Consider the following 16,271-nt stretch of genomic DNA (forward strand, 5'->3'; position numbering starts at 1 on the left):
CTCATGTTTTAACTTTTAACAGAATCAAACATGGATAAAGATGAAGCTTACATTAAAATTGAAAATACAGTTCATGAAAAGTGTAATATCTCTAAAACCTCCTAGTACCAGTCTAAAAAGCATTATAATTATAGAAGTATTCAATCCTCACCATCAAAGTTTTTAGAATTAAAATATATATCCCATAACAATATTATGATTGGAAATGGAGTCTAGAATAAGATGATCACCACTGGTCAGATATATACATACCAGCATTGACCAGTTGAGAATCAGTCGCTGGTGAAGTATTATCATCCTCGTCATCGTAACTATTGCCTCGCATCATCTGACCTCCTATAGCATGACTACCTTCACCATCTATATCTGAAAATTTTATTGTATTACCATAACATGTTATATATAGATTTTTGTTGTAGACTTCAGTTTAGATTCATTACAAGCAAATCTAAAATATAATTCAATCTTAGACAAGGATCCAGGTGTTCTTAACACAATATTTGGACATATCTCTTCCTTCAATCAACCCCTTTGTCTTTTTTGGATAAGTTACCAGTTGTTACTTTTTCTCAATAAGTCACTACTAATTTGAAATGATTTCTGCATCAGCAGTGAAAGTTTGTCAAGGAGAAATTTCACCTTATCCAATGACTGATTACTAATCAGATTCCAATATTGAGCCAAGTGGTAGACATGTGTTCTAAACAGTCTGTTGGGACTGAACAAATGTGACTGTACCTGGTTGTAAATGTCTATAAATATCCCTGCAAACACTTAACAAGAGCTGTCGGTAGGACAGCAACGCTCGACTATTCTTAGTGCTTGATTGTAAAAAAAAATGCTTGATACAGTTACCTTCTCCTGTTTACAGGTTGGGGTAATGATGGTGAACAAGTGTGCAAAGTTTAAAAGCCATAGGTCAATGGACTTTGAAAATATTTGAACTATTACAAAAACTTTAACGTAAATTCTAAGTCAAAAAAGGGGCATAATTCTGTCAAAATGCTTGATACATTTACCTCCTCCTGTTTAAAGGTTTGGGTAATGATGGTGAACAAGTGTGCAAAGTTTCAAAGCCATATGTCAATGGACTTTGAAAATATTTGAACTATTACAAAAACTTTAACGTAAATTCTAAGTCAAAAAAGAGGCATAATTCTGTCAAAATGCTTGATACAGTTACCTCCTCCTGTTTACAGGTTGGGTAATGATGGTGAACAAGTGTGCAAAGTTTCAAAGCCATATGTCAATGGACTTTGAAAATATTTGAACTATTACAAAAAACTTTAACGTAAATTCTAAGTCGAAAAAAGGGGCATAATTCTGTCAAAATGCTTGATACAGTTACCTCCTCCTGTTTACAGGTTGGGGTCATGATGGTGAACAAGTGTGCAAAGTTTCAAAGCCATATGTCAATGGACTTTGAAAATATTTGAACTATTACAAAAACTTTAACGTAAATGCTAAGTCGAAAAAAAGGGCATAATTCTGTCAAAATGCTTGATTACAGTTACCTCCTCCTGTTTACAGGTTGGGGTAATGATGGTGAACAAGTGTGCAAAGTTTCAAAGCCATATGTCAATGGACTTTGAAAATATTTAAACTATTACAAAAACTTTAACATAAGTGGTTACGCGGACGCCGACGCGGACGCCGACGCTCGGGTGACTACAATAGCTCTACTTATTCTTATCGAATAGTCGAGCTAAAAATGTAACAAAACACCTCAATCCTGTCATGTATATTTATTTACAAATATTAAGCTTCATATGTAACATGAATTTTTTTTTCGTATACAACTTTTAAAACATAAGAATGTCAAATGAATTTTCATCATGAATGTAAACTACTACCTTTTAAAGTTGTTATTAAAGGTGAATCATCATCATCATGGTTCCAGCCGGCCTCTTCTAATATATCAGTGTCAAGGACATTCTTGTATACAGTAGATAGCCAGTCCGGGGATAGATACAGGAACATATCTGTATCTAATACACTGTCTATAAACTCACGCTGTAATATAATTACAGGATATCAATAAATAGATGAAAGTACGTATAGAAGAAGAGTCTTGTTTTTGGTTAAACATAAATGCAGATCATTTCGTAATATTTTAGATATAATTTAAACGCAATTAACTTACTGTTTGCAAGGTCAGTCAATATAAGTTATTTTGATGATTTGTGTACTGGTATAGGTTCAGTGATGAGAAATGTAAATACTATAACTGTTACATCATGATGAGTGAAAACTAATTTGGATATATCAATGTGTTGCTTAATTTCCGACAAAAAGATCTAACATGTACTGGTATCAGGATAAACTAATGAATTTTATTAACAATCTGGATGATTTATTATAAATTGAAGAGCATTGCATTTTAACAGCAAGATAATACATGATATTGTTGAAGCAAAAAACATGAGATTGTTTTCACATTACTTTGAACAAAATTCCTTCCTACTCAACACATAAAATTTCATGAGTAGTTTTTTTTTATTAAAATGAAAAGATTTTTAAAGATATTTCAATAAAATATTGTTTACCGCAAGCTAACAAAATCACTGCTCTTTTTACTTCTTTAAAAGCAATAAATAAAGTATTTACTTGTCTGATTAGCCTACATGTATTTTTAATGCAAGTGTATAAAACGGCTTATCCTTTTAAGATGCTGTTTAAGAGATAACATACAATGTTGTACTGATTGCTTTAATTCAATATTCATAACAAACCTCAGACACTGGTATAAGTGTTGCTTCTTTGTTGTCATAGTAACCCTTCATTTTGAGGTTTAAAGTGAGACTGAGAGCAGAATATGAGGTAGAGTAAATACTGTCAGCATTTAATACTGTCACCATAGATGTCTCCTCCCTATAGCTTGTCTTCTCACTACTTGATACCTCTGTAAGGAAAGAAAATACGTACATAATAATTATACAATACTCTTTTTTTGACAAGCCAGGAATCAGGACTGTAAATGTTAAACAAGTACATTTCTTGAATTGAAATCCCCCACAGAATGATACAAATCACCATAGTGAAGCACCTTAGTATTATGTACCTCAGAGCATTTATATGATACAAAGCTCCCCAAAAAATAGCAGCTTCAAGCAAATGGACATAGCTTTAGATTTCTAAGCATTCAGAACCATTGCATTTTGCATGCACCATGTGCTTATATTATTAAGATCATTTTGAAGGTTGCTGTTTACTTCTTGTAAGTATTGCCAGTAGTAGTCATGAAGTGTTATCTGCAAACATATCAGTAATTGATTGTTTGACACAAAGTGGTAAATCATTAATGTACATGTATATAATAAACAAGAGCTGTCATTAGGACAGCACGCTCGACTATTCTAAGTGCTTGATAGTAAAAGTTAAATTTTTAAGTTCACAAAAGGGCTATTTTTTTTATAAATTCATGTTATAGGCCTGAGAGAGTCTAATTATACAGTATTGGCTTGACTATTCGGAAGGTAATGTCACAAGGGTGTTTTATTGAGTATAATAATACTAATTACGTATGAATACATAAATTTGACAGAAAAGGTACAAAGGCTTGTTATTAAGATGTTTTATCAAGTAAATCACTGCTTTATTATTATGAATGCATAAAATTGTCCCAAAAACGGCACAAACCCTTCAGTAGTTATTGAGATAACAGCTTACAAGCAAAACTTTACCATGAATTTCTAAGTTGAAAAAGGGGAGAAAAATCAGCCTAAATGCAAGATAGAATTATGAATCTTTGTCAGTGACCTACAATTATGACCCTAAATGCATATGTGAAGTTTAAATAAATATGTTTAATAGTTATTGAGATATGTAAAACTTGCATGTAAACATTAACCAAGAGACTAAGTAGACAAGAAACATGGCAATGCCATGAAACCAGGTTTTCAATTATCACCATTGTAGATAAATATGTTGTATTTGAAATACAAATACAAGCAACAAACAATGTAACTATGTGCAATGTAAAACATGAATAATGTAGGAGGAATTGCCACTGAGTAGTGTTCACTATATATTCTGTATAAGGAAAAAAAACAAAGGGCCATAATTAGGTCAAAAATTATCCAATCACAAAACTCCGACAAAATGTGCCAGGGCACTTGATGACAAAGCTTCTGTGAAAGTTTGAACAAAATCCGTTGAAAAATGTAGGACGAGTTCAGCACAGAAGAATTTGTTCACTATATATTGATAATTCTGTATAAGGAAAAAAAATCAAAGGGCCATAATTAGGTCAAATATTATCCAATCACAAAACCCCGACAATATGCGCCAGGGCACTTGATAACAAAGCTTCTGTGAAAGTTTGGTCAAAATCTGTTGAGAAATGTAGGAGAAGTTGCGCACGATAGAAATTGTTCACTATATATTCTGTATAAGGAAAAAAACAAAGGGCCATAATTAGGTCAAATATTATCCAATCACAAAACCCTGACAATATGCGCCAGGGCACTTGATGACAAAGCTTCTGTGAAAGTTTGAACAAAATCCGTTGAGAATTGTAGAGGGAGTTCAGCACAGAAGAAATTGTTCACTATATACTATATATTCTATATATAAGGAAAAAAAACAAAAGGCAATAATTAGGTCAAATATTATCCAGTCACAAAACCCCGACAATATGCCCCAGGGCAATTGGTGACAAAGGTTCTGTGAAAGTTTGGTCAAAATCCGTGGAGAAATGTAGGAGGAATTGCGCACAGAAGAAATTGTTCACTATATATTCTTTATAAGGAAAAAAAACAAAGGGCCATAATTAGATCAAACAATATCCAATCACAAAACCCTGACAATAAGCGCCAGGGCACTTAATGACAAAGCTTCTGTGAAAGTTTGGTTAAAATCCGTTGAGAAATGTAGGAGGAGTTGCGCAAAGAAGAAATTGTTCACTATATATTCAATATAAGGAAAAAAAACAAAGGGTCATAATTAGGTCAAATATTATCCAATCGCAAAACCCCGACAATATGCCCAAGGGCACTTGATGACAAAGCTTCTGTGAAAGTTTGGTCAAAATCCGTTGAGAAATGTAGAAGGAGTTGCGCACAGAAGAAATTGTTTACGCCCGCCCGCCCGTCGGCCCATCCGCCCGCCAACATACCTCAATCTAATAACCAGTTTTTTCCTTCGGAAAACCTGGTTAATCAGGGCAATTGGTGACAAAGGTTCTGTGAAAGTTTGGTCAAAATCTGTGGAGAAATGTAGGAGGAGTTGTGCACAGAAGAAATTGTTCACTATATATTCTTTAAAAGGAAAAAAACAAAGGGCCATAATTAGGTCAAATATTATCCAATCGCAAAACCCCGACAATATGCGCCAGGGCACTTAATGACAAAGCTCCTGTGAAAGTTTGGTTAAAATCTGTTGAGAAATGTAGGAGGAGTTGCGCAAAGAAGAAATTGTTCACTATATATTCAATATAAGGAAAAAAAACAAAGGGCCATAATTAGGTCAAATATTATCCAATCGCAAAACCCCGACAATATGCGCCAGGGCACTTGATGACAAAGCTTCTGTGAAAGTTTGGTCAAAATCCGTTGAGAAATGTAGAAGAAGTTGCGCACAGAAGAAATTGTTGACGCCCGCCCGCCCATCCGCCCGCCGACATACCTCAATCTAATAACCAGTTTTTTCCTTTGGAAAACCTGGTTAAAAAGGGGATATGAATCATGACCCTAAATGCATGTGTAAAGTTTCAAGTAAATATCTTTGAAGACCTTTAACCAAAATTTCTAAGTTTCAAAGGGGTAAATAATTCTGCAAATATTGCAGGCAAAGTTATGCAATTTTGCAAACAGATGTACATTGTTACTATAAGAAAGCATTTTAAATTTCAATTGAATATCTCAAGCAATAATTGAGAAATTTGACTTTACAAAAAAAACTTTAACCAAAATTTCTAAGTTCCCAAGGGGCATATATGCTGTCAATATTGTAGGCAGAGTTATCCAACTTGTCAATCTGATGTACCTTGTTACTATAAATAAGTATTGTAAGTTTCAATTGAATATCTCAAGCAATAATTGAGATATTTTACTTCACAAAAAACTTTAACCAAAATTTCTAAGTTAAAAAGGGGCATAATTCTGTCAAAATTGTAGGCAGAGTTATCCTACTTGTCAATCTGATGAACCTTGTTACTATAAATAAGTATTGTAAGGTTCAATTAAATATCTCAAGTAATAATTGAGATATTTGACTTTACAAAAAACTTTAACCAACGCAGACGGGGACGCCGGGGCGTCTACAATAGCTCTCATATTCTTCGAATAGTCGAGCTAAAAAGGGGCCAAAGGATTGAGCCTTGGGGTACACCTGAGACAACCTCAGCTGGTTCAGATAATACACCAGAAACATTTATATTTTGATACTTTTCTAACAGATATGATTGAATCCAATTGATAGCTTGTGAAGAGAGAGGATAAAAAGGTAGGTTTTTTTAAGTAGTAGTTTATGGTTTTATAAGTCAAATGCCTCAGATAGGTCCAGAGGAAGACATGCACATGGGTAGAATGTCTAGCCCACTTGTCTTGATTCAAACCTGTACATGTGTTATTATTTACAAAGTCTCACAATCATTTAATGCAATTAAATAAACAAATCCACCAACGAATAATGGCCTGAATGGCAATATTATAAAAATCCTACTAAAAAGTTTTCTTAATAGTTATTAAATTCTTCAAATAAAAAGGTGTGGATATAGATTATAATTGATGTACACTTTACAAAAATATATGCAACTTTTTTGAAAAGTAAATTGTGTGCAGCTCTGTTGATCACCGGTCAGGTATCATGTGATAATCACACAGGATAAATTTACTAAATGCTGGTTAAATTATCGCCCTTTCCCACATGATTATCACACAGGATAAATTTACTATATGCTGGTTTAATTACACCCCTTTCCCAGGTGATTATTACACAGGATAAATTTACTTTAAGCTGCTTTAATTATCGCCCTTTCCCACATGATTATCACAAAGGATAATTTACTATAAGTTGGTTTAATTATCACCTTTTCTCACGTGATTATCACACAGGATAAATTTACTTTAAGCTGCTTTAATTATCACCCTTTCTCACGTGATTATCACACAGGATAAATTTACTATAAGTTGGTTTAATTATCACCCTTTCTCACCTGATTATCACACAGGATAAATTTACTATAAGCTGGTTTAATTATCTCCCTTTCCCACATCATTATCACACAGGATAAATTTAATATAAGCTGGTTTAATTATCCCCCTCCCACATGATTATCACACAGGATAAATTTAATATAAGCTAGTTTAATAATCACCCTTTACCACATCATTATCACACAGGATTAATTAACTATAAGCTGGTTTAATTATAGCCCTTTTCCATGTGATTATCACAAAGGATAAATTTACCTCAAGCTGGTTTAATTATCACCCTTTCCAAAATGATTATCACACAGGATAAACTCACTATAAGCTGGTTTAATTATCCTCTTTTCTCACGTTATTATGACACAGAATAAATTTACTATAAGCTGCTTTAATTATCGCCCTTTCCCACATGATTATCACACAGGATAAATTTACTCTAAGTTGGTTTAATTATCGCCCTTTCCCACATGATTATCACACAGGATAAATTTACTTTAAGCTGGTTTAATAATCGCCCTTTCCCACATGATTATCACACAGGATAAATTTACTCTAAGTTGGTTTAATTATCGCCCCTTCCCACATGATTATCACACAGGATAAATTTACTATAAGCTGGTTTAATTATCCTCCTTTCCCACGTGATTATCACACATGATAAATTTACTATAAGCTGGTTTAATTATCCTCCTTTCCCACATCATTATCACACTCGATAAATTTACTATAAGCTGCTTTAATTATCGCCCTTTCCCACATGATTATCACACAGGATAAATTTACTATAAGCTGGTTTAATTATCTCCCTTTCCCACATGATTATCACACAGGATAAATTTACTATAAGCTGGTTTAATTATCGCCCTTTCTCACGTGATTATCACACAGGATAAAGTTAATATAAGCTGGTTTAATTATCCTCCTTTCCCACGTGATTATCACACAGGATAAATTTACTATAAACTGCTTTAATTATCGCCCTTTCCCGCATGATTATCACAAAGGATAAATTTACTATAAACCTGGTTTAATTATCGCCCTTTCCCACATGATTATCACACAGGATAGATTTACTATAAGCTGGTTTTATTATCGCCCTTTCCCACATGATTATCACACAGGATAGATTTACTATAAGCTGGTTTTATCATCGCCCTTTCCCACATGATTATCACACAGGATAAATTTACTATAAGCTGGTTTAATTTTAAAATTAGACGAGACTTACCTGGTAAGTTGAAGTATAATTGGAATTTTATGAGTTCCAATAATAAATTGAGTACTAAAATGAGATAACTTCCGCCGCGCATGCGCCTCAGCCTTCAACAAAATTTCTATTTTTCTACTAAACAGCATTCTTGGTATATTTTACATTTAAAAACCCTTGTTACTCAATACTGGTATATCATTCGATTTTTTTTTTTTTTTTTTTTTTTTATATAATCAGACTTGTAAAGTTTGAACTAGATCTGTGAAGTGTAGGGTGGGTAGGGTGGCATTTTAGTACTCAATTTATTATTGGAACTCATAAAATTCCAATTATACTTCAACTTACCAGGTAGTACAGTCCCTGAGGACCTTTTGTGTGCAAAAAAGGTCCATGGATAAATGTTATACCAATGTAAAGCTAAATATATGAAGTTTACAAAAAAATTGGGTAGACATGTCAAATCATGGTACGTTTTGAGAAATCCAAGATGGCCGCCAAATTTTTGAAAAATGGCTAATACGCAATTTATATGATAAAATTAGTTCTTTTTTGTATTTACTTTGGTACAGGTGATGTTAAAACTTCACATCCTATTGGAACAATATGAAAAAGGGTCTTTTTCCTTTTTCTTATACATATACTCTTGTTTTCATACAGAAATATTGCTAAAAAAGCATGAAAAAGTATCAAAAATCAACATGGGGCTGGCATTTTTTCCTATCAGTCGAGGCATAGTGGTGAAAACTAATATTTTTACCATATTATACAAAGACCTGATCAACAACTTACTAATTGTACCCTTATTTTTATTTTTATTGTGTAAGAATGTGAATTCTGACATTCCTAAAGTGGGTGGGGTACACGAAAATTAAGTCCCAATTTCTAGTGAACTGATATATAACGATTATTAAGACTAAGAATAACCAACACAATTACATTTTAAAATGTTCTTAAGTCTTTAATTTTTTAAAAGGTAGATTTTCATTCTACCAACAATATTAATTGGTTCTGTTGCCATGGCAACAAAGTGGTAAAATGAGAGAAATCTGGAAACGTATGAGGCTTTCAGTTTTATCATTTCAAGCATGTTGTAGAAGTTAATGTCATGATTATGCATTACAGAATTCAGAGTTGGATACATTTGAAACATAATAAAAATCATTTCAAATTTCACTACATTTACTTTCCTTGAAAAAACACAAATTTGAATTAAAACATCGGTAACATTTTGCTGAACCGTGACTGTAACAATAAAAACGCTTAAAGTTTTAGAGGCAAAAGATAATAATGAAATCTGCTCAGAGTTATATTGAAAAATAAAATTTATGCTTGATGTTTGGCCCGATTTGAGAAAAAAAACTTTTCAACATTCTTCATTTATTGGTCATTAAATAATAATAATAATAAATAAAAAATAAAGCAAAAAAAATCCCACAGATCAAATGTGATAAGAAGGAATAGACAATATGTCAATATGTTGTGATGAAGAACGTCTTCAAGATAATGTACAACAGATGCATCTGGAAAGCCTGAATGATTGTGTTCTCATCTCAATGCAATACAAGCCCAGCTGAAATATTTTAACAGTTGGAGAAACATGGATAAAATTACTATTTTGTGTTAGAAATTTGACACTTTCTTCTATTCTAAAAAAAAATAGAGCAGCATAAATTATAAATCCTGTATAGATGTCTTGTTACGCAAAACAAATAGGCCATATTCCACCGTTTCCTCAAAATTCTTTATAATTTTTTGTGACCTACAGGTCAGACCACCTATTGCTTTGTTATACTGTCAGTATGTCTTAAATAATCATCAACAAACTCCGGACTGTTCATCAAATGGCATCTTGTCTTATTACCAAAAACAACCCATCCATTTAAACACATTAAAATAGAGAAAAACAGAATCCCTTAAACGTTGTATAGAATCTCCCTTGTTTTACCTATTGAAAATCGGATACAGTAGGGACAAACTCCAGTATACATTAAAGGGACTCCACTGAGGTTTTTTGACATGACGGGACTGGACATACTTTTTTGAGATTATTACTCCATTTGATGTAGATCTATACCAATAACGTATGTGCAACATTTCATATCATTAGCTCCCTCCGTTTTTCCAGAATAATTATTATAATAGTGAAAAATGACCCAAAATTAATGACTCAAATCGGACTGAGAATAGCACAAACATATGATTTTCAATGTATTTCTTGTATATTTCTTGGTTATATTTAAATTATATTTTTGTTTTAAGTGCTCATGCTTATCTATGAGAAAAATTAAAGTTTATGTTTTAGGCTTATAAACATCAGTGGAGTTCCTTTAAGAACAAGCTACAGAAGAATGTACACAAAACTAAAACTTAAAAGTCTCAAATTAATTATACAATATAAGTTATTCCGATATGTAAACAATATGAGTTTTGTTACCGCAGTCTCACTTCGTTCTTTAGAAATATGTGACTATTTAAGACGATGGCGGTCTGTTTCATAATATTATTATAAATCACGTTGAAAAGAATTTAAGAGTATGTTTATATGCAAATACTTTTACATAGTCATATCTAGATTTGTATAATTGTTGAAATTTCATTTCATGTCGAGTAATCTTTTTTAATGTTTATAACTATGATATAAATTTGTTGATTTTAACGCATTTGAACATGTTATATATATCAGAAAGGCACTTAATAAATTTGGTGTAATGATAGATTTTGCTTTTGTTTGTAAAACTTTGGGAGCGATTTTTGTTCCACTCACACAAACAAGTATGTCAATTGTCGTCACGTAGTTATAAGCTATAACTGATATACAGGTAAGCATTCAAATAAAATCTCAAAGACATTGGTAATCATATCAACTGTTACAGTTTCGTTATTTTCTCATCATCAATAAATATCAATAAATTATGTGGAATAACCCGCGGCTGAACGTATCCAAAATTCATATAAGCTTTTTGTTTTAAATAAGTCATTATAAAAGTGCAGTCTTAAAACCATAGTTTCAATGTAATTGGAAATGAGGAAAAAACAGCATTTCTCAAATTGTCCGGTAGCATGTAATGCACATGAACACTAGTGTGTTCCAAATTAAGATTAAGTTCAGGACGTATTTGAATTTGGAATCAGGATGAACATATGACATTGATTTCTTTATTTTACAAACAGTTTTACTGTTTTCTTTATTTGAATAAGCCAAATTTCACTTTCTTATAGACATTGTTATTCTGATTTGCCTTAAAAGATGACCAGAAGGTGTCAATATTTTGAAAAAATGCACGGAGGGAAACATATTAAGGTCTTCCTCAGTAAAGCAGGAATGTCGCCACAAAGCCTTTTAAAGTGTTGATGTGACGTAAAAATAGGCTATGTTTGATAAAAATTTGTTTTTTGCACAAATCGGATTATTGTATATCTTAGTCACAGAAGTTAAAAATAGAACTGACAATGCGTAATGTTTTCAAATATTCCAAGAAATAAATAAAAAGATCTTGAGCTTTTATATGTATGGCTTTTTCAGATGGGAATAAACAAACATTGTTAATTGCCTTCCGCGTAGTGGAAGGGGATTATAGGAATGGACTCCGTCTGTCAGTCCGTCCGTCCGTAACACTTTCGTGTCCGCTCCATAACTTTTTAACCCCTGAATTTTTTTTTAAATAACTTGGCACAAGTGATCAACATAATGAGACAATATGCAGAGCGCAATAATTGGGTTGCTACCCCCAAGGTCAAGGTCACACTTTAAGGTCAAATGTTAAAAGTCTTCATTTAATAATAAAAAGTCTACATTTCGTGTCCGCTCCATAACTTTTTTAACGCTGTAAAGTTTTGAAATAACTTGGCACAACGGATCACCATTATGACACGACGTGCAGTGCGCAATAATTGGGTTGCTACACAAAAGGTCAAGGTCACACTTTAAGGTCAAATGTTAAAAAGTCTACATTTCGTGTCCGCTCCAACATTTTAACCGCTGAAATTTAAAAAAAAATATCTTGGCACAATTGATAACCAGTATAAGAACATGTGCAGAACGCAAACATTATCTTGTTACACCAAAAGTAAAGGTCAAATGTATAACAATCTACATTTCGTGTCCCCTCCATAACTTTTAAACCTATGAAATTTTGTTTAAATAGCTTGGCACAACTGATCATGAGACGATGTGCAGATCGCAATAATTGAATTGCTACCCCAAAGGTCAGGGTCACACTTACAGTTCATATGTTAGAAAGTCTACATTTCGCGTCTCTAACTTTTAAACCTCTGAAATGTTTTCAAGATAAATTGGCAGAAATGATCACCATTGGCAGAGCAGAGCACAATAAGCGAGTCACAACCCTGAAGGTCAGGGTAACACTCAACGGTCCAATGTAAAAACATTTTTTTTCATGTCCACTCTATAACTTATTGACAATTCAAAGGTTTTAAAAATACTGAGCACAAATGATCCCCACCACGACACAATCTACAGACCTCAACATCCAGGTCGCTGCAACCAAGGTCAAAGTTATATGTTCCCCATTACTTTTTGACTTTATGGAAGATTTTAAATAACTTGGCACAAATAATCGCCATCGTGAGACTATGTGCTTATGATATGCATGACACAACATCAAGGTCATGGTTGGTAAAAGGTCAAGAAGTACACATTCATGTTTCTTGCGAAGCCCCGGAGTAAACTTTCTTTACACAGTGTAAATATAGGAAAAACATGAAAATATTCTTCTCCATAACTGCAGGACCTAGTATAGAATACTATTAAATTTGCTTAAATCACGACCTTGTGGTCAAATTCATTTATGCCAAGGGTCACTTCAATTTACATATAGGAAAAGCTAAAAAAATAACTTCTCCCAAACCGATGCCTATAGCTAATTATTTCTGTTGAAGCCTTGTATAGACCAGTACAAAATTTATTCAAATGAAAGTTTAACCCACCCCTAGGGTCAACTTATTTCATATGGAGACACATAGGAATTTTTTTTTAAATCATATTTTTTTTCCAAAAGCAAATGCCCAGATCTTAGATTTTGGGTTAAAAGCATTGTCAAAAAAAACTTAATTTATTTTTCAAACCTTGACAATCTGGTCAAAGTTGACCTAGCCCCAGAAGTCATTTTACTCTGTGTTATAAAGAAAAGGCTTTGAAAACTTTCTTCTCCATAAATAAATGCTTTGATATTTAAGTGTGAAACATTCATTCTATGACCATATCAATTTATGTCACGATATAAATCATATAATAGAAATAATACACAACTTCTAAGCTTGGTAAAGTCATGATCCGTTTGATTATAATTACCTTTCCCAAGGGTCAATTGATTTACATAGTCTAACTTATATATAAAATCCTTTATAAAAACATCCCTTTAACCCCATTGTTTAGAGCATGTGAAACAATTTCTAGAAGACTTTTACCATGTTTCTTCAAATCATGAAAGGGCCGGGTCTGGGTTATACGCCAATTTCAACACTTCTTTGTTGATAGCTTGAAGGTTGTTTAAACTATCTGACTTTCATGGATAATAACCAGAAGAGTAATGACCAATTTCTACTAAGCTACGGTACTAACATTTTTGACAGACAAATGACCGTAAAACTCAATGTCCGAGATCAATTGTTGTCTGTGGAACAAAAGACGCCTGGATTTCACATCCGACACTCTCCGTAAAGTGCTAAGTTTGCAAGCATCAAATAATGATCATGAGTCTGGATTAAAACAAGAGCCGGTTGAACCAGATGATGCTCCCCGACTAGGTTTTGGACACACGCCCAGCGACTATATGCTCCCCCATAATTTTTCGGGGAGCATAAAAATGACCCTGCCTAGATGTCGATTTTTATATAAAAAACTCTTTATGTCAGAAACAACAATGCAAGACCATTTGGTTGGAAGAACAGTCTTCCTCTTTGATTGTTCAAATCATGGCCCACTGGTATAAGGTTACCTAGATTTTAAGATTTCGTGACTTACTTTCTTGTTTTTTAAGCTAAAGAAATTTGGATAACAGACACAATATGACATGCCAGCTGGCCTTGATCTGTTCTATTGATCTCTTTGTATTTTGATTGTAAAACTTCAGATGCAAAATTATACACTAAGATCAGTTGACCTAGAATTTTATCTAATGCAAGTTAGAATTTCATAATACAAGCTACAACCAAAAAGTTTGAACTCAACAATAAATTGGATTGTCATTAAAATTTGATATTGGTTGACCTAGAATTTGAACCAGTGACCTATTTATTTCTCGTTTTAGCTGCAAAGTCTTAAATGTTTACCCTATGTACAGTTTCAAACATTTGATAATGTTTATATACATTTCTACCCTAAGACTGCCTTTTACTTATTATTATCACCATTAATTATCCTTTCCAAACATAACAACATTCACATTTGACATTACCTAGCTTTTTCTATGTATAGCAGTTTGACAAAAGCAAATGCATGATGCAAATTCTTGAAATAAATTTATTCATCTAATTTCAAAATATCGGCTGTTATCTGTGTTGATAATTTGCTAGAATTAAATGTGACTTCTTTTAATGTTACATTTTTCCCCCAATTTGTTACCATGTCATTGTGCACATATTTTTATCTATAAGTTTGTGTCATTCTTAACAACATGCTTAAAATGCTAAAAATTGAAAGTACCATACGTTTCAGGTGTGTCTTTCATTTTACTTCTCCGTTGCCATGGCAACAGAACATGTTGAATATTCATAAAAAAATATCAGTCTAAGTTTCTTAATTATTTATAACTTTAGGTACATGCCAAAGTGCAATACATGCTGACTATTCATAGTTTTAATTATCATAACAAACCAGTTAACAAAATACTGAGACTTAGTTTTCGTTACCCCACCCACTTTAAGAATATCAGAATCCACATTCTTTTACAATAAAGATAAAAAATAAGAATGATATTAGTATGATCTTGTTCAAGTCTTTGTTGTATATGGTAAAAATATTCATTTACACTGCTATGCCTTAGCTGGTAGGAAAAAATGTCAGCCCCATATCAATTTTTGTTAATTTTTTTCATGCATTTTTTAGCAAATTTATCTATGAAATTCAGAGAATATAAAAAAATAATGGAAATGCCTCCATTTTCATATTCTTCTAATAGGATGTGAAGTTTTAACATCACCTGTACCAAAATAAATACAAAAAAGAACTAATTTTATCATATAAATTGCGTATTAGCCATTTTTCAATAATTTGGCGGCCATCTTGGCGGCCATCTTGGATTTCTCAAAACGTACCATGATTTGACATGTCTACCCAAAATTTTTGTAAACTTCAAACATTTAGCTTTACATTGGTATAACATTTATCCATGGACCTTTTTTGCACACAAAAGGTCCTCAGGGACTGTACTAAGGTAAGTCTTGTCTAATTTTAAAATTTTATTTCGTTCAAACAAATAAATTTTCGTCTAAAATGAGATTTCAACGTAGAAAAATAGAAATAAACAAGTTTAACACAAAGGATACACATGTACCTATTAATTTAACAAGTTACCTTCTACAGTTTTAAAACTGCATTACTGAAATTGTCACCAGTTTCCACCGATTTGTTATAAAATTTTCTGAATGTTGAAGCATTAGTCCAACCAGCTGTTTGTAGAATGTTTTGAACTGGAATCCCTGATATGTATGCTTTTGAAGATGAAGCTGCTCTGATAGTGTGTGGACCATATATCTGTATGTTTATTCCTGACCTAACCAAAACTGTCTTTATCCAACGAGAAATTGTGTCCTTACTCACAGCATTATGTGGTTTTGAATAACTTATGAACAACTTGGTTTCAGTTTTCCCTCGAAACTGTCTGGTACGTTTTAAATATTCTTTTAACACAAAATATGTACACAAACGCCTATTTGGCGGATATGAGGAA

The 16,271-nt window shown here is 32.7% G+C and overlaps 1 protein-coding gene across 1 annotated transcript in view; it reads right to left on the bottom strand.

Moving 5' to 3' along the window:
- Positions 1-226: 226 nt before the first annotated feature.
- The window catches only part of LOC132725600 (brefeldin A-inhibited guanine nucleotide-exchange protein 3-like), a 52,235-nt gene continuing 36,190 nt past the window's right edge, over positions 227-16,271 (bottom strand). Inside the window, exons 2-4 of the mRNA XM_060710743.1 lie at positions 2,733-2,902; positions 1,854-2,013; positions 227-366 (exon numbers count right to left, since the gene is read on the bottom strand). Of these exons, the coding sequence (XP_060566726.1) occupies positions 227-366; positions 1,854-2,013; positions 2,733-2,858 (426 nt within the window). The 5' untranslated portion in view covers positions 2,859-2,902. The remainder of the gene's footprint in view (positions 367-1,853; positions 2,014-2,732; positions 2,903-16,271) is intronic.

This window comes from Ruditapes philippinarum, unplaced genomic scaffold, assembly GCF_026571515.1.
Source record: "Ruditapes philippinarum isolate M1 unplaced genomic scaffold, ASM2657151v2 ctg425_1_1_1_1, whole genome shotgun sequence".
NCBI lineage: Eukaryota > Metazoa > Mollusca > Bivalvia > Venerida > Veneridae > Ruditapes > Ruditapes philippinarum.